Raw genomic sequence first — 20,313 nt, 5'->3', positions numbered from 1 at the left:
GACCCCCTTACCATCTATGGGCTGAGAGCTCTGGATGTGCTGGGTAGCTCTTCCAACTCCCACTGCAGGTTCTCACCACAGGGCTGCTCTGAGGCTGGAGCTTGGCTCCACATTTACTCTGGTGCTGCAGTGTTCTCTCTCTCTGCCCCTTCTGGCTGTCCCCATGTTCCTGGGGCCAAGAGTTCTGGAAACCACCCCCTCTACCACTGACCCAGGCACCCAGTCTGGTTGTGTTGCGATGTAGCTTTTTCCAACTCCCAGTCCCGGTGGAATAGACCTTTCCTGCAGAACTTCTAACTTGTCTTGGAATGGGAAATTGTATCAGTCTTTCTGTGTCTAAAGTCATAATTTGACAGCTTTTGGAGTTTTGGGGTGAACGAGTTTCTAGGAATTCCTGCCTTCATGCAGCCATTTTGGCTCCGCCCCCTATTTTATTCCATTCTTGACCAAAGTTGTTCTTGAAGTAATTTATCATAGAAAGTTGTCACATTTTAAAAATGTTACGTACATTGTCTGCTAAAAAAATTTTAAATATAGGAAGAATCCTTCCCTTATCCTCTCCTCCCACCTTCCTAATTCTTAATTACCTAATGTTGTAAAAGTTCCTGCCTTATACTGGCTCCCCCTTTTCCTATTATCTAGTTCAAATGAGAATGGAAGAACTGTTAGAGTTGAAATAGGTGAGGGTGGAAGGGTACTAGTAACAGTACATTATTCTCATCCGAACAGGGTTAGATGGAATAATACATCTAAAATTGTATAAAAATCCCTCCACTATCCAAAAAATAGTAGAAAATCCTGAAATCTGAGACACTATCACCTACACCTTGGGGCTAGAACCGACAGTCAAGAAGGAACTCACAATAAGCAAAAATAAAAAAATTTTAAATGACCAGAGATAGTTACTATGGAGTAGAGAAGATCTGGGTACATGCTTAGAAGTTTAAAAAGACACTCCTATTTCAAATAAAATTTCAAGTAGTCACAAGCCAAAAAAAGGCATTTTTTGGAAAGTATAAAAGTCTTCTGAATGTATTTAAAGAAATAGAAGGGTGAGGGGACAGGATAAGCACACACAGTGGGAGATGTTGAACTGTATCTAGTTTCAGTTAAGACTTCTTTCCAAGTTTTCCAATGGACTTTTTAAATTAGTTCTTCCCACTATAACTTGGATCTTTTCAGTTTATCAATTAAGTTACTGTGCTCATTTGTTTCTGTATATTGTAAAACTAATCAACTTATTTTTTAGCCAGTACCAGTTTTTGTATCTTGTATAATTGAGATCTGGTACTGTTAGCTCCTCCCTTCCCATTTCCTACTCTCCCCTCCCATTGATTCCTTTTATATTCTTTACTTGTTTCTCTGGATGAATTTTGGGATTTTTTTTTCTACTTCTAAAAAGTAATTCTTTGATAGAATTGGTAAGATACTGAAATATGTAAATTAACAATATTCTTTCAGTTTAGATGTTTTTACATAAGGGAAAAGTATTTTCTAAATGTGTTTATATAGTTCCAGGTGTTTTATACTGTCCTTGGTTAAATGGATTTTTTTCTTTCCATCTTATCCTGCTAGATTTTGTGACTTATACAGAAATAGGTAATAAATTTATATATTTCTTTTATATCCTGCAATTTTGTTAAAGTTACTCTTTAATCTTTTTCATTCACTTTTTTAAGATTCTCTAGATAAACACTCTTATCATATGCAAATAGTAATAATTTTCATTTCCTAATTATTTTGCATTTTCCTTCAGTTTTTTATATTATTAAAGCTAAAATAATACTGAATAGTAAAGGTGATAATGGACATCTTTACTTCACTCCTAATCTTTTTTTGGAAGGGCTTCTCTGATTTGCATAATAGATGATTGCTCTTGGATTTAGGTACATTACTAAGGTCAATAAGCATGTCTTCCATAGTCATACCCAAAGCAAGTGTCCTTTCTTGTTTATCCCTTATTCTGGCCAGAGTAAGCCCTTACTATATGTTTATTAATTAACTAAACCTCGGGAGACTCAGATTCCAAAATCCGGTTTTGTATCCACTATACCATGTTGCCAGCAACCAGTCATATGAACATCTTTAGGCTATTGATGCATCCCACACTGGGCCCTTTTCATCCAAAATTCCCAATGAACTTCATGAGACTGTTACCTCTTCTAACCCATCTGACTCCCTATGATTCTTTTCCTGTCCACCTTTCTCTTTTGCCTTAAACAAAGTAGATAGACATCTGTCACTGGAGGCAAGTTCTCCATCTCTGTCTAGGATGCTGATCTGACTAGTGTCATTTCTCTTATGTGGACCACACAATATACTTATAGGAGGAGGAGAATGTTGCTGGGCTCAGACTGGAGCTCTCAGCATCCCGCCTGGAGATGGGCATTTGTTTATTCAAGTCATAATTCCAAGAAACAAGAGGCTTAGTTCTGAATTGGTTTAGTTGCTTTGGTCAAATGGACAAATAAAAAACAAGGGACATGCCCATAATTCTTAACCCCATGTCTGTCTGCCTCTTTGCTAGTTCAGAGCCTTTTGGCTTTTCTTCCCAGAATTATGAAGTGGAGAAGTTGAACCAGGGTGATGTGGACTTTTCCTCCCATAGCTGCAAACAGGCCTTCTTGCTAGCTGACCAGTGTGCTAAACTCTTTCTGCCCAACTTCAGTCCCAGGAATGCCCCTGACCCCAGTTGTCTCCAGTTCCTACTGCTAGGCATTGAAGGCAGAGACTAGGGGCTGAAAGGCCTTCAGTATCTCCAGCCCTTTTCTTTGTCTCTTTTTCCCCCTCTATGAGAGAAGGAAGATCCTGATGATGGTGCTAACAGCTTCTTCCTAAATTTTCATGGAAAAGTTCTTACCATATTTACAAGGAAAAGACATGCCTATTCAGATACAAAAGCACTCTGGAAATGTGTCAGGGGAGATACACATATCATTCCCTGCAGGAGCCTGTCTGTAGATACTACCAGCATGGCCCTCATGATCTCCATCTGAGATTACTGTCCCCACCAGTACCAAGCCAGAGTAGCTAAGCCAAGTTGTCATTCAAATTTTCTTTTATGTGACTTCTTTATCCAATTCCTACTTGATAATATGTTAAAAAGCCTACCCAGATATTGATCAATATTGTTTATAGGTAATTTAATGGAAAATGAGGGGGGAAATTTTTGACTCTCCTTAAAAATCTAATTCAAATAATGTACTTTTTGATGCCCAGAGAAACCTCACAGGCAACAATTCTAATTTTAGTCATAAAAATTATAACTTCCTTAAACTGATACTGTATTATCTGAAAGATAACAGCAACAATAACAATAACATATGACATTAATTACTTATTCTCTGTGTAGAATTTTCTACCTGAACTCCATCTTTATTAGTATTTCTTCCCCCCACACTTCTCCCTTATAATTAGGCTGATTTAAGTTTATTGTATTTAGAGACTGTTTATATCTCCTGAGTGTATGTATATGCTTTTGTTTTCCCTGATTTTTAGGTCACATAATAAAGCTTGCTATTTCATCACAAAAAAGGAAAAAAAAGAAAAACTGAGTTGCTATAAGTTGCAAAGAAGTCAGTTATTTAGTATTTATAGCATAAAGGGTATCTACAAATTAATGCCCTACTTGTTAATAGTTTTGAGTATTACAAAGCAGAAATAGCACCTGCTAGACCATTTTATTCAAATGTATAGGAAATGTTTATTCTGTTGATCAGAATATCATCTAAAAGATTAAGTTTGGATTTCATTGGATGTCAGAAAATGGTTCCGTGGAATAATGGAAGATTGGCATTTTACTTTTCCAGGAGTCATGAAATTTCAGTGATTTTTTGAGATAAAAATGAAGTGGACTAAACATGATTCTTTAAAAAACTCACAAGCCAAAACCCTCAAATGTTATACAGCAAGAATAACTTCATCTTTCTTTTCCTAATTATGACTAGAATTTGTTTATTGTTATTTATATAACACATTTCCAGAACACAAACATTCAGGTGTTATTTGTCAAGATTTGAAAATGATTCCTGTGTGTATATCCCTCCTTGAACATTCAAATACAAGTTTAAATAATTTTTTAAACTTTTTTCTTGAGGGAAAAAAAATCTTCATTAGGAATGGATTTTATTCATATTAACAGCCTGTATGATTAAGGAATGCAAGGACAAATGTTTTAATCATTGAAACTCTGAGGGAAAAAAATTTACCTTTCAGCCAGTGTCCACAAAATTATTGACTTATTAATGACATATATTACCTATCCATGATATTTTACTAATTTTACTAGGGAAATAAAAATTATATTTCTCATTCACATTCTCACTGTGAGTCAATCGAGATGGGTTTTGGAGTGGGAGTGGGGAATGGGAGTAGAGAGTAAAGAATAGAATGAAGCTCCCCTGTCTCTGGCAACCAATACAGAAATTAATCCAGGACTTGTGTAACTCTCACTTTTTTTTATTACAGACTGAATTAGAACATGAAGACAATATAGTTTTCTATTGTGGTTAGTTTCGTTGATGTGTCTAAGTAGGTTAAAAACCTCATCCAATCATTGATGCCAAACTTCCCTCCAATCACTTCTTTCCATTTGTATGATGTAAGTAGTTACAGAATTAAGAAGATCCTGGTGTTGCTTCTGTCAAGTATTTTTAGCCCTGAGAATTGAGTGACTGTTGGGCTGATGATTCCCCATGACTCTGAAAGCCACACATTTCTCAACACCTTTCTGCCTTTGACCTCTCCTAGAAACTTCTCACGAGCTTTCCCTTGTCACCTCCCCTTGGGCTTTTCTTGATTTTGGCCAACAAGGAGATCCAAGCAGCTCACAGCATTTCCTTCAGTGGATCTGACCTGTGCCTGCTCATGCTATGCAGTTCCTGTCTGCCTTCCTGCATACCCTACCAAGAGGAGCTCCCAATGTGCTCAGAGATTTCCTTTAGGCAGTTGACCTCTGAGACAAGAAGATCAAGGTTCAAGTCCTGCTGCCTGCCAAGTCTTGGCTCTATGGCCCAATCACTTTACTTCTTAGGATCTCAAGACAGCAACTGACAAAGCTGAGTGGCATTAAGTGAGACAGTTTCTTCATTTGAATTCCCAACACAGGTGAAATCACAGATTAGAGTAAAACCGTCCAAATATTCCTTGAACACCAATGCAACATTCAGGGATGGAGCCTTGGCTCTACCTTGCCCAAATACATTTGAAGGCTTATCTTCAATTTGGGTACCCATTTTTATTAGAACATTGGCAAGTCACTCAAAGTACATGAATATCTCATTGAGGCTGATCAGTCCATTGTAGGCCAGGGTGTGGTGGGGGTCTGGAAACTATTTTTTATTATTATTGTTGTTCAGTCATTTTACTTGTGACAGACATTTCATGACCCTATTTAGGATCTCATTGGCAGAGATACTAGAATGATTTGCCATTTCCTTATCCAACTCATTTATGATGAGAAAACTAAGGCAAAAGTGAAGTGACTTGCCCAGGATCACACAGATAGTAAGTGTCTGAGGCTAAATTTTAACTCATGAAATGAAACCTCCTTACTCCGGGTCCAGTACTCTATTCAGTAAGCCTGAAAACCATGCCATACAATAATTAATTCAAGTAGGGACATTTAGACTGGAGAAAAGAAGAAAGGTTGGAGGGAAAGGCACAGTGATTGCTGTCAGATGCAATTCATTCTGCCTTCAAAGGGCAAAATGGGGAGTAATGAGTGAAAAGTTTAGAAGCAGATTTTAGCTCAGTATAAAGTTGCCTATCTAAAATTCACAGTCAGGTACCCACCAATGGAAAGTAGTTAGCTTCCCCCTCCTTTAAGCAAAGCCTGGTTGTCCAAATGTCAAAGATGCTTCATAGCTAGGTGTTGGACCAGATAATCCTGGAACTCCTGATTCTGTGCTTTCGCTTTACAATGAGACAATACCCAGGCCAGGGTCTTCTACCCAGTCCTGCAAGATTTGGTCTTCATATTCAAACAAAGGAAAAGAAGAAGTAAATTACCTCAAGACTGTGGAAAGGAATATGTTTAGAACAAAACTTTTTATCGGTTTGTCTTAGAGGTGGTGCAGTGGATAGCATGCTGGGCCTGGGCTCGTGAGGATTCGAGTTCAAGCCTGGCCTCAGACAATAACTCTGTGACTCTGGGTAAATCATTTAACCTGGTTACCTCAGCAGTAAAATTATTAACAGCACCTGCCTCACAAAGTTATAAAGAAGAGACTATTCCCTAAGAAATTCAATCCATTAATTCATCCTACTGCTTTAATATGAAAATTCTTTTAAATATAATTCTTTTATTAATAAAATAAAATAAATTTATTAATAAATTAATAAGTCAATAAAATAAATTTATAAATAAATAAAAATTCTTTTAAATATAAAAATTCTTTTAAAAGCAATTGTTCAGGGGCAGCTAGGTGGCACAGTGGACAGAGCACCAGCCCTGGAGTCAGGAGGACCTGAGTTCAAATCTGGCCTCAAACATTTAATAATTACCTAGCTGTGTGGACTTGGGCAAGCCACTTAATCCCATTGCCTTGCAAAAAAAAAAAAAAAAGAAAAAACTAAATAAAAGCAATTGTTCAGTTCAGGCTGTCCTTCCTTTTCCTTCCATATGCAAAAAAAAATAGTAAAATACATGCAAAAATGTATAACACAAAGGCGAAAGAAAAGCACCTTCCTCAAATATCCCCTTAATTGCAGTCTAGTCTGTGATCTAATTGCTATGTGCTATCTCAAGGCCAGCCCAGGAATACTCCTGGGATGCTACAGAATAGAGATGCATTATTGGAGTTCATCACTATTGTAGCAAGAGATTCTAGTGGGAGGGCTCAAGCAAACTGAGGATCTTCTCATGTACATTAATTGTGTGGTAGTTTCAGAAAATGTCAGACAGAGGCATAAATAAATACAGTTAGATTCAGATTGCATTTTGCAGCTGTTGTTAGAGAGGTTTCCTGGACAACATCCATGGAAGGGCCCAAACTGAAAGGGTTCAACTGTAAGCAATAAGACAACTTGGTCTTTCTGATTTACTCATGAATAAAATGACCTTCCTACAATAACCTCAAGTCTAAGAAATGTTTTTTTATTGGGTTTTTTGTCCTTAAGAGGGCTTGCAACTAGAGAATCCAGTCCTGAAATATGTGTAGAACAATTTTGAAAGATTATATTTAGCAAAATTAAATTTTATACAAACCATTCCATCTCTAAGATGGAAATTGGGGTTGAGAAAATGAGAAAAGATAGCTTATGAAACATTTTTTACCAAGGGAACTCTCATCACATCAAGGAAAAAAGGCAGCTCTTAGAAAGAACTATAACATGTGGACATAATCAAACCTGAGAAAAAGTAAAATGAAGGCTTCAGATCTTTTCCAGAAATTATCCTGGAGCCCCAGGATGTTTCACTGACACGTGCACAAGGCCAGTCCATCAAGCAAGACATTTCCTCTCCATGTGGTTCAACTACTCAAGAACACCAAGCTCTCTCAATCGTTTGTTAAGTCTTTCAATTTCTTGCTCCTGTTTCAAAACAAAAATTGTCTTTACATTCTAAACATCCCTGAGGCTTCCAAGTCTAGTTACTGTTGAGGCTGTCAATCCTCTATCTTATTCATGGTTCTCATTTTCTTACCTTCTCAGTGTAGCTAGTTTCAAGAAGCTGAATTTTCATGGCCAGTTGATGATTAATCAACTTCAACTTCGAGATTTCTCGATCACTGTGTGTCTTGACTGAAATAATCATGCCTAGAAATAATTCAGAGGGCATTAACATGATGGACTCATTTCTGATTTACATCATCTCGTCAGCCCTGTGAGAGAGGGCAAGGACTATAAGACATATTTAAACCATGAACCATCAGTTCTGAGAGTTCAAGACACAGGCCTTTAGTGATGCAGGACATTACTCATGGAGCTGAGACACAAACCTAGGTGGTCCGAAGCTCCTGCAGCAACCTCACCACAAACTCACCATCCTCAAAGACTCACAGATGTGTACTGTAAGCTAATATACAATGTATTTGTTTGGGGAGTTTCATTTTTTCCATCATTGATCATTACTCAAGAGTTTCCAGCTTTAGCTTTGGAGCTGACCAGATGAAAGTTTTGCAAGACTATGTACAGTTTGAATACATCCCTTGATTCTTGTACAATATGAGAGATTATGAAATTATGTCATTGATAGATCAGGGAAGCAAAGCCTAAAAGCACATGAACATATGTTTAATTAGCCCTAAAATGTAAAAAAAGACTCTTTTCTCCAACAATTGCCAGGAAATTTCAGGATCTGTTTGACAGAAAATAAATTTAAATGAACAGTTTACATCATATGCACAGTAATCTACAAATGAATGAGGGACAAACATAGAAACATAAATGGGAACAAAAGTAGATAACAGAACAGAGTGGGTACCTCTCTCAACTCTGGTTATTGGGAGAATTCATGACCAAATAGGATAGTTGGGCAAGTCATCAAGGACAAATTAGAAAATTTTGATATACAATTGTAGACACTCTTACATGAATGGTATCAATGAAATTTGGGGTAAGAAATTATGCCATTCAGTGGTGAAGATCTTTGCACTGAACATATCTGATGAAAGGCTATATCCAAGATACATAGAAAACCAACACAAATAATATATGACTCAATATATTTTACAATAGATAATGGTCAAAGAATATAACCGAAAAGTCTCAAAAGAATAAAAGCTAACAACCATGTGGGGGAAAGTATGCCAAACCATTAATAAGAGAAATAAAACTAAGATATTGTCTCATGCAAACTGACAAAGATGATAAGAGACAAAAATAACTGTTAGAGGGGTTGTGGGAATACAAATAACAAGCCATTAGTGGTGCTACAGAGGCCCAGTTGTTCAGAAAACTCCTTGGAAGAATGCAAAGGTACAAATTTCATAACTGATCCAACTCCAGGACAAATTTTTTTAATTCTATATTTTATTTTTATTGATTTTTCCAATAATATGTTATGAAAGTTTTTCAACATTTATCCATTTGCATATTTATAAGTTATACTAATTTATTAATTTCTTTTACCCTCCCTTCCTTCCCCTCTCTGAAGCAATCTAGTGATTGTTATACATGCACATTTGTGTTTAACATATTTACATATTAGCCATTTTGTGTATGAAGAATTAGGACTAAGGGAAAAAAGTAAAGCATGAGATAAAAAGAAAAAACAAAGAAATGAACATAATATTCATTCAGATTGTGGTTTTTTGGTTTGTTTGGTTTTTTAATTGTCTTGATATGTATGACTTGATCCATAACAGGTCTCCCAGGGTTGTTCCTAGCTCTCTGAACTGCTGAGAGGAGTTGCATCTCACAATGTAAATGTGTACAATGTTCTCTTGGTTCTTCTGCTCCCTTCACTCATCATCTGTTTCTTTCCATGCTTCTCTAGAGTCTGACCATTCATGATTTCTTATAGAATAGTGTTCTACAAATCATAACTTGTCCAGGCATTTCCTAATTGATTGGGGCATCTCTTCAATTTCCAATTCTTTGCCATTACAAAAAGAGCTGCTACATATATTTTGGCACATATGGGACTTTTCTCTTTATGATTTCTTCTGGGTATAAACTTAATATTCGTATTGCTAGGTCAAAGGGTACTTTGGGCATAGTTCTATATTGCTCACCAGAATGGCTGATCAGTTCACAACTCCACCAACAATGCATTAATGTCCCTATCCTCCCACAACCACTCCAACATTGATCATTTTCCCTTTTTTTGTCATCTTAGTCAATTTGATAGGTGTCTTAATTTACATTTCTCTAATCAATGATTTGGAGCATTTTTTCATATGATTTTATATATATGTATATATATATATATATATATATATATGTATATATACAGAGAGAGAGAGAGAGAGAGAGAGAGAGAGAGAGAGAGAGAGAGAGAGTGCTTTAATTTCTTCATTTGAAAACTTCCTTTTCATATCCTTTGGGGATATCAATTGGGGAATGAATTGTAACCTTAAATTTTTGATTCAATTCTCTTTAGATTTTAGAAATGATACCTTTATACGAACCCCTAGCTTTGAATAGTTTCCAGTTTTCCTTCTAATCTTGACAGCATTGGTTTTATTAGTGCAAAGATTTTTTGATTTAACATTTTCAAAATCATCCATTTTCCATTTTGTAATGTACTCTGTTTCTTTTTTGGTTATAAATTTGTCCCCTTTCCATGGATCCAAGATATAATCTATTAATTGGTCTTGGTATCACAGGGCAAATATTTTAAAGAGGTCAGAAATAATGGTCCTTCAACAGTAACAAAAAAAGGCAGCTAGATGGTGTGGTGGAAAATGTGAAGGATGGACCTGAGTTCAAATGTTGCCTCAACCACTTCTATCTCTGTGACATTGGGACAACCTACTTTATCTCTCTCAACCAAAGAAAAAATACACCACGGATTTCAAGTTGCAAAAGTCCTGTGCTGACTGGGTTGATCAATTCTTTTTACAATTGACTCCTATTATATTCTCCATAGCACTGTTTCTCAAGCTACTGATGCTCTTTCCCTTCCTCAGCAGACCTAGCCTTCACTGAAAAACCTGAGGTTGCCATGTCCTGCTTGCATCTTTTCCTTGATTTCATACTTTCAAGTCACCTCAACATCATTCCTTTATTTCTTCTTTTAATCCAGCCTCAGAGGAGGAGTTGATCCTTGCAATACCAATGCTTCAACTTGTTCCCCTAACTATATCCCATCTTGTCTCTAGGAATTTGTCCCTACTCTCTCCAAAGTCATTAGTTATCATTTATATACTAAATCGAACTTTTCTTGATCTTTCTTAATTTTTTAAAGTTAAAGAACTGAAAATTTTATTTTCAATAAAAAATAAATTTTTGTCCTTCCTAACTCATTCTGCCCATGGTGGGGGGGACCCATGTAAAAAATAGAGTCAGGTAAAACAAATTTCTACATTGAACTTGTCGAAAAAAATATGTATCTGTACTCTTGATTCCATCACCTCTCTACCAAGGGGATGGGCAACTGGTTTCAACCTGATCCTCTTGAATTATGCAAATTATTTAATGATCAACTATTTAGTCACCAAATTTAGTTGGCCAAATAAAGTCGTCATGGCATTGATCATAATTCGTAAGTCTTTACAATGTTCCTGTTATAAATTGCTCTCTAGGTTCTTCTCATTTTGTTCTGTATCATTTTTATACAAGTTTCCCAAGGTTTTTTTGAAACTATACCCTTCCATCATTTCTTACAGCAAAATATATCCTATGATATTTATGTAACATAATTGGTACATCTATTTCCCAATTTGAGGGCATCCTATGCTGCCCCCCCCCCATCCTGGTCAGTTTACAGTTCTTTGCCTACATAGAAAAAAAACTTATAATTTTATACACATAGAACATGTTCATCTTTGATCTTCTGGGGATCTGCACTGTTTTAGTGGTATGCATAATTAAGTATTTGGGGTGAAGGGGTACAATATCAAATCGCTTTCTAGAATGGCTGGATCAGTTCATAGTTCCACGAATGATGCCTTAATCTTTTCCCATATCCTCATCACCAAGATGGAACCTCAGGGTTGCTTTTTAATTTCTAACTTTTAGTGATTTAGAGCATTTTTTCACATGATAATTGATAGTCATGATCTAAGGAATAAATCCAAGTTATTATTTTTGCTGAGGGTCAATGAGTTTTTGATATTCTTGGCCACTCCATCATGGAAAAATCTTATCTTTTTTGGCTTTTATAATAGATCTGTCATTTTCATCCTATTTCTCTGACCAATTCTCCGTTTCCTTTGCAGGATCATCAACTATGTCTAACCCGTGGCACAAGGATATATTCATGGGTTCAGACTTGGACTCTTTGCTCTTTTTCATTGTATCTCTTTTGATGATCTCATCAACTTCCAGTGGATCCAATTATTATCTCTATGCAGATGACTCCCAAATCTACATATTCTGCTCTCCTCTTCTAAGTTTCATTTCCGTATCACCTATTGGATGTCCATCTTTCTTTTTTGTTTTTTTAAATTATATATTTTATTTGTTTTCCAATTAATAGTTTCTACTAATCATTTTTGCAAGGTTTTGAATTTTACATTTTTCCCTTTCCCCCAAAATAAGGCAATCTGATATAGTCTTTACATTTGTTTCCATGATACGAATAGATCAAAATTGAATGTGTTAAGAGAAAAAAATATATCCATAAGAAAGAAAATATTAGAGTTAGCAAAATTATGTAATAAGACAATTTTTTAAAAATTGAAGATAATAGAGGCAGCTAGGTGGCACAGTGGATAGAGCACCGGCTCTGGAGTCAGGAGTACCTGAGTTTAAGTCTGGCCTCAGACACTTAATAATTACCTAGCTGTGTGGCCTTGGGCAAGCCATTTAACCCCATTGCCTTGTAAAAAAAAACTAAAAAAAAAATTGAAGATAATAATCTTTGGTTTTTTGTTTAAACTCCATAGTTCTTTCTCTGGATACAGATGGTTTTCTCTATCATGGATCCCTTAAAATTGACTCAGTTCATCGCAGTGATGGAGTGAGCATGTCCATCAAGGTTGATCATGACCTCCATATTGCTGTTAGGGTGTACAACATTCTTCTGGTTCTGCTCATCTCACTCAGTATCAGTTTATGCAAGTCTTTCCAGGTTTTTCTGAAATCCCATCCATACTGATTTTGAATAGAACAATAGTGTTCCATCACACCACAATTTGTTCAGCCATTCCCCAGTTGATGGTGGATGGATGTCCATCTTTCAGTAGAGAGTACTAAGCTTGGAGTCAAGAAGACTTGAGTTCAAATCTTGCCCCTCACACTTCCTAGGATTAACATCAGTGCTTAGCACATGTCTGGCACCAGGCTTAATAATTGTTTATTGATATGACTTGTTGACTGGACAGGTCCAGTAAGCTTCTGTTAGCCTGTATAAAACAGGGGATCTGGACTCAGGAACATCTCATGTCACTTCCAGCTCTGAATCTATGATACAATGATCTTCACTTGGGCATCTCAAAATCAAAATGGCTAGAACTCATTTTTTCCCCTAAGTCCACCCCTCCTCCCTAATCTCTTCTTGTGTCAGAAACACAAGTCATCTTCTATCACATCCAATCAGTTTCCATGTTGTTGCTCTTTCTTTGGCATCTCTTCCATCTGCACCCCTCACTCCACAATATCTCCATGCTCCATTTTGTCACCTCTAGTCTGGACTACAGAAATGGCCAACTAAATGGCTTCCCTCTATCCCTTACCCATGCCCAAACTGATATACCTAGAGCACAGAACTGGCCATGCCATTCCTCTGTTCAGGAAGTCTTCTTTGCCTCTAAGATTAAACACAAACTCCTCTGATGTTTAAAGTTTTTGCACCTTGGCTCTTGCTCTCCCACAGACTCTGGACTCCAGTCAAACAAGACTACATGCTCTTCGTCTGTCTCCCACTTATGAATCCCACTTCCTTCCCCTTAGGCCTAGAATGAGCTCTCTTCTCACCATTACTCTTGAAACCCACATCTCCCTTCCAGTCTCAAGGGAAGTGCTACTTCTTTCCTGATTCCCCCAAATCACTTGGGGGAATTTTTTACTTTTGCTATCTCTTGTATTTATTTCTCTATGAACAGAGTGTCCTCCCAGTAGAAAATAAGCCCCTTTCAAGAAGCACTGCCACATAGTAGACATAACAAATGTTCTTTGATTGACTGATGGACTAAAGCATTCACAGAAATGATTTCTGTATTTGAACACTGTGAAAATTAAGTTGGCATGTCAGCAATTGGGAGACAAATAGATGAGCAAATTGTGATTTCTGAATATGGGAAAAAAGGATGCTATAAGAAATACAGAGAAACTCAGGAAGATGTTTGGAAGGATATACAGTAAACAAAGCAGAATAGACACAAATTATGACACAAATGGCAATAACTCTAAAAAGGCATCTAAACTTATTAAATGCAGTGACCAAAGGACAGACAACTTGCTATAAAATTGTTCATGCTTAAAATACAAATGTGGGGGCGGAGCCAAGATGGCGACAAGAGCGGATCATGTCTTAGGCACTCTCTCATAAATCTTTGAAACTAAGGACTCTAACTAAATTTTCGGGGGGGGGGGGGTTCCTGACCTATGCCAGGGCAGCACCGGGCACAAATTGGGGGAACAGCGGGGGACCTCTGCCAGAGCAAGCACGTGAAGCCCAGCCCTCAGGGCACACAGCGAGCAGCTTGGCCAAGGCAGTCCAGATCCAAGAAACAGAAGCGGGAGGAGCCAGTAAGCAGGAGCCCCCAGGGCATGAGCCCATTGAACCTAGGGAGGGGAATGAGGAGAGAGACTGAGAGCTCTGCCCCTGGAACAGGACTCTGGGGTTCTGACCACATTCAGATCCTGATCACAGTCTAGGCCCCCCCCCATAGAACAGCAAGGGTCCCCCCCACCTCAGCCCCATTGGGGGGGGGGGGTTGCTTATGGTCATTCACAGACCAGGAGGGAGGGCAGAGCGTCACACACTGGGATCTTTGTGGGGGTGTCCCAAAAGCTCAGGAAGCACCCCAAAACCAGGCTCAGGCTGGGAAAATGACCAAGCAGAGAAAAAAGAGGAACACCATTGAGAAATATTTTGCATATGAGCCCAAGAAGGATCAAAATACTCAGTCTGAAGATGAGGAAGCACAAGCTCCTGCATCTAAAGACTCCAAGAAAAACAGAAATTGGGCTCAGGCTATGACAGAGCTCAAAAAGGACTTTTAAAATCAAATGAGGGAGTTAGAAGAAAAACTGGGAAAAGGAGAGAGATGCAGGAAAAACATGAAAATGAAGTCAGCAGCTTAGTCAAGGAAATCCAAAAAAATGCTGAAGAAAATAGCATGCTAAAAACCAGCTTAGGTCAAATGGATAAAACAGTTCAAAAAGTTATTGAGGAGAAGAATGCTTTAAAAAGCAAAATTGGCCAGATGGAAAAAGAGATAAGAAAACTCTCTGAGGAGAACAAATCCTTCAGACAAAGAATAGAATTCAGGGAGATTGATGAATTTACCAGAAATCAGGAATCAATACTTCAAAACCAAAAAAATGAAAAATTAGAAGAAAATGTGAAATATCTCATTGAAAAAAAAACTGATATGGAAAACAGATTTGGGAAAGATAATTTAAAAATTATTGGAATACCTGAAAGTCATGATCAGGAAAAGAATCTTGACATCATTTTCTTTTTTTGTTGTTGTTTTGTTTTGTGTTTTAGGTTTTTGCAAGGCAAATGAGGTTAAGTGGCTTGCCAAGGCCACACAGCTAGGTAATTATTAAGTGTCTGAGACCGGATTTGAACCCAGGTACTCCTGACTCCAAGGCCGGTGCTTTATCTACTACGTCACTTAGCCGCCCCTTGACATCATTTTCAAACAATTACTACAGGAAAATTGCCCTGATATCCTAGAAGCAGAGGGCAAAATAGAAAGTGAGAGAATCCACAGATCCCCCAGAGAAAGAGATCTCAAAAAACCAACCCCTAGGAATATTATAGCCAAGTTCCAGAACTCCCAAGTCAAAGAGAAAATATTATAAGCAGCCAGAAGGACACAATTCAAATATCGTGGAGTTGCAGTCAGGATCACACAGGACTTAGCAGCAACTACATTAAAAGCTCATAGGGCTTGGAATATAATATACCGGAAGACAAAAGAGCTTAGAATGCAACTGAGAATCCACTACCCAGCAAAACTGAATGTCCTTTTCCAGGGAAAAAGATGGACTTTCAATGAACCAGGGGAATTTCAAATGTTCCTGTTGGAATGGCCAGAGTGGAAAAGGTTTGATCTTCAGATACAGGACTCAGGTGAAGCACAGAGATTGGAGGAGATGGGGAAAATATGAGGGATTAATGATGATGAACTGTATATATTCCTGCATAGAAAAATAACACTGATAATACTCATATGAACCTTCTCACTTAATAGAGCAGGTAGAAGGAGCTTTTATAGTTAAAGCATAGGAGAAATCTTAATCTGAAGATAAAATATGGTGTAAAAATGGAGTCAGTAAAAAAAAGGGAAATGTAATGGGAGAAAGAAAAAGGAGAGGGGGAATAGGCCAAGATATTTCATATAATAAGATTTTTCTTTTTTACAATGAGCTATTGCAATGATATGGAAGGGGGGAAGGCAAGGGGGAATGAGGGAATCTGCTCTCATCAGAGGTGGCTAGGAGAGGAAACAGAAAATATACTCAATGGGGTATAGGCATCTGGAATAAGAAGGAGATGGGGTGGGACAGGGGGAAGGGGGGATGTGAGTGATGGAGGAGAGAATAGACCATGGGGGGAGAGTGATCAGATATTACACATTTTCTTTTTTACTTCTTGCAAGGGGCTGGGATTGGATGGCCTGTCCGGGACCATAGGGCCGGGTGGATACTAGGCCTAAGGGGTGGTATGGGGGCTCAGGGCCTCTTGGCCCCAGGGCCAGGGATCTGTCTGCTGCACCACTCAGCGACCCTACAGCAGAGTCAGAGTGAAAGGAGAGAGAAAATATAGTACATGGTAGTGGAAAAATACAAAAGGAAGAAGTTGCAATCAGCAATGGCAATGGTGGAAAAATATGATAGTAACTTTTGCGATGGACTTATCATAAAGAATGTGATCCACCTGCGACAGAGTTATTGGTATTGGAACAAAGACTGAAGCACATTTTTTATTATTATTATTATTTGGGGGGGGGGGTGCAGGGCAAATGGGGCTGGGTGGCCTGCCTGGGGCTGCATAGCAGGGTGATCGTTGGGTGTCTGAAGCCGGATTTGGACCCAGGTGCTTCTGGCTCAAGGGCCAATGCTCTGTCTGCCACCCAGCCACCCCTACTATTATTACTATTTTATTTTATTTTGGGTCTTTTTTTTTCTTTTTTTGGTTTTTGCAGGGCAGTGGGGTTGGGGTGGCTTGCATGTCACACAGCTGGGTGATTGTTGGGTGTACGGGGCCGGATATGGACTCAGGGGTTCCTGGCTCCAGGGCTGGTGCTCCATCCATTGCACCACCTGGCCATACCTACAATTATTACTATTATTTTTTATTTTAATTTTTTTCTCTCCCCTTTACTTTATCGCTTTAGTCTATATTTTTGGGGGGAGGGGGTATTTTGTTTACTCTCTTAAACAGGAATATTTTATTAATGTATAAAAGAACATTATTTGTACAAAATGAGAATAAATATTAAATATAAAAAATAAATAAATAAACAAAGGATATGGACAGTTTAAAAAATAAAAATAAAACTACATTTTATCAAATGTGATTATTATTAAATGCTATTTTTCTATAAGAAAAGATAAGCAAGATGCTTTCAGAAAAACCATCACATGAAATGATGCAAAGTGAAATTATTGTAGGATTAACAACTGTGGATGACTTAGCTTTTCTCAGCAATATAGTGACCCAAGGCAACACTGAAGAATTTATGATAACGAATGCTATCTATCCCCCAGAAAAAGAACTGATGGTGTCTGAATACGGATTGAAGCATACTATTTTTACTTTATTTTTCTTGAATTTTCTTGGGGGGTGGGTCTATGTTTTCTTTCATAATAACTATTATGGAAATATTTTACATGACTATACATTTATAACATAAAACTATATATTTATAACATATCAAATTGCTTGCTTTCTCAATGGGGCGGGAAGAAGGAAGAGAACTTGGAACTAAAAGTTTTAAAATGAATGTTAAAAATTATTTTACATGTAATTGAAGAAAAGGAAATTATTCAATAAAACCTTTATTTTATCAAAAGTAAAAAATAAAAAATAAAATACAAATGTGCTAAAGACTTGATACAAGATTCTCAACTAAAAGCAAATCCACTCACAGTCATTTACATATGAGGAACTCTGTAGTAGAGTACTGAGCTTGTTTCAAATTGAAAAGGAAAAGGATGGTGAAAATGGAATCCAAAGCTTTGAACTATCAAGGAAAGGGAAGGAGAAAACTCATATATCCATCTAGCTAGATACAACATAGAGAAGCTTCAATGCAGGAAGATGAGCAGTGGAAATTATCAGAAATGAAAAATCAAGAAAAATGCATCTAAACATAGAGGCACAGTTTGGAAAACAGTCAAGGGGATCCAGAGTTAACAGAAAAAAAAGCATATTTGCCCTCTAGGCCATGGACTATCACTGTTACTTGATGGCATGAGCCCTAGACAAGGATAGAGTTCTCAAAGGGTATGTTTTATTTTAAAGGAAACAGACTTAGATTAGTATCCTATGTTAAGAATATATATACATTCATGAGGAAATCCAGGAAACTGAGGGGGGAAGCAAGGCAAAAAGCTTTTGAGTGAAGGTGAATGAATAAAGGAACCACCTGGACAGAAAGAGGAAACAGAGGAGTAATTTGGGAAACATCACAAGCCTTTCAAGGAGAGACTTTATTATTCACGTACCTGCTGAGCTGTCCAAAGATTAGCAGCTAATTTCTTTCCTTGTATTAACATTCAATTCATTCTTTAAAAAGTGAGAGAACTAGTAAAGAGAATTTCTGTTCTGGAACTGCATCAACAAAACAAGTAATTTATAGTCAATAAACATTTATCAACTGCCTACTTAGACCAGGCACTATGTGAATGGCTGGAGATATAAAGACAAAAATATAGTCCTTTCCCTCAGGAAGCTTACAATCCAATGGGAGAAGACAACTCACAAAGAAAACTGAAAGTCTGGGTGGGAGAGGAGTTATCTGGCATAAGGGCATGGTAGAAAAGTCAAATGTGTCCAAAATAAGTGCAAATGGAGGAGACAAAGAATTGGCTGCTAGGGCAAAAACAATGAGGACTTTTGTCGGAAATGCCCACTCCATAGTAGAGTTTGTTGGAGAGGACAGAAAAGCCAAGAATAGTCTGACATGATCCCTAAATGGTGAGAACAGATTCCAAAGAGTTTAAAGAATAATTAGAATCCCAATCTTCTTTAGGGGAGGAAGACAGCCCTGGGAATAGGAAGCTATGAGGAATGAAATTCTAAAGAATTAAAAGAATTGAATTGAGGAGAAGAAAGTAGGAGTTGCTTGAATAGATTGATGTGGAATCACAGGGAGTCCAAATAACTTAAGATAGATGGAAGATGGAAGAGCAAGGGAATAGGAGGGATATAATGGTGTTTCATTGATCCTTTAAGAAGTGTCAGGAAAGTTAACATTCAGAATGAATTGACAATACCAATGGAAGCAGAAAACAAAATTCAGGTTTCTTTTTAAAAACTCTCTTGAGGAAAAAGAGAGTAAATAATGGGATAGAACTGTTGGTTGGGGATGGATAAAATGGTCAATAAACATTTATCATTAAATGATTAAGAAATTTTTTCTTCTGTTTTTCTCTACTAAAGAGATTGATCTTTGCACAGGCAAGGAAAAAGGGAGGAAATGGTTAACAGGGCATTGATAGCACAAGTAATTTATTGTGATTGGTTCAGTTATATATGACCCTGGGAGCTCATTTGGGGTTTTCTTGTTAATTATACTAAAGTGGTTTACCATTTCTTTCTCCTGCTCATTTTACAGATAGAAAACTTAAGCAAGTAAGGTTAAGTGACTTGTCCAGGGTCATACAACTAGTAAGAAACTGAGGAAGACCTGAGCTCAAATCTGGCCTCAGACAGTTGCTAGCTGTATCGCCCTGGGCAAGTCATTTAATTTCTCCCTGCCTCGGTTTTCTTATGTATGAGATGGGGATAATAATAGCAATGAATTTTGATCACATGAAATAACTTATATAAAGGTTTGCATTTGCAAAATAGTTTGCATAAATTAAAGTAACATGAATGAGATTATTGTTGGTATTGTCAAACTGAGAGATTCAGAAATCCAATTGAAGTTCACATGTATTAAATGCCCACTAAATGTTGGAGGCAGAAAAATAAAACCAAAAACAGTCCCTACTCTCAGTGACTACATGTCCTACTTGGGGGGTGGAGGGTGGGCTGCAGAGAAGACACATTTCAACATAATATAGTTTGAGAAGGTCTATTTTTCTATAACCATATATCTTTCTTGAATCTATTTTATACATATTTATATGTACACATTTTATCTCACCCAATAGAATGTAAGCTCCTTGAGGGCAACCGTTATTCCTCTTATATCGTTATATCCCCAGCACTTAGCATGGCTCTTTCTATATATATGGTGCTTAGTAAATGTTTAACTGTCTGAGGGAGAAAGGATTAACAACTCAGAACAATAGGAAAGGTTCTCCTGGGGAGGCAGCATGGGCTTGAGATTCCTACAAAACAGAAGTAAGGAAGGA

General features: G+C 37.4%; 1 protein-coding gene across 6 annotated transcripts in view; it reads right to left on the bottom strand.

Moving 5' to 3' along the window:
* Window positions 1-7,258: 7,258 nt before the first annotated feature.
* The window catches only part of LOC141501567 (voltage-gated hydrogen channel 1-like), a 28,518-nt gene continuing 15,463 nt past the window's right edge, over window positions 7,259-20,313 (bottom strand). For all 6 annotated transcript variants that reach the window (XM_074205647.1, XM_074205652.1, XM_074205649.1 and 3 more), the window contains 2 exons: window positions 7,646-7,758; window positions 7,259-7,533 (listed from right to left, as the gene is read on the bottom strand). In XM_074205647.1, the coding sequence (XP_074061748.1) occupies window positions 7,477-7,533; window positions 7,646-7,758 (170 nt within the window). In that variant the 3' untranslated portion in view covers window positions 7,259-7,476. The remainder of the gene's footprint in view (window positions 7,534-7,645; window positions 7,759-20,313) is intronic.

Source organism: Macrotis lagotis, chromosome X (genome assembly GCF_037893015.1).
Source record: "Macrotis lagotis isolate mMagLag1 chromosome X, bilby.v1.9.chrom.fasta, whole genome shotgun sequence".
Lineage (NCBI taxonomy): Eukaryota > Metazoa > Chordata > Mammalia > Peramelemorphia > Peramelidae > Macrotis > Macrotis lagotis.
The sequence above is the reverse complement of the archived record's forward strand: the minus strand, read 5'-3'. Positions and strand labels throughout refer to the sequence as shown.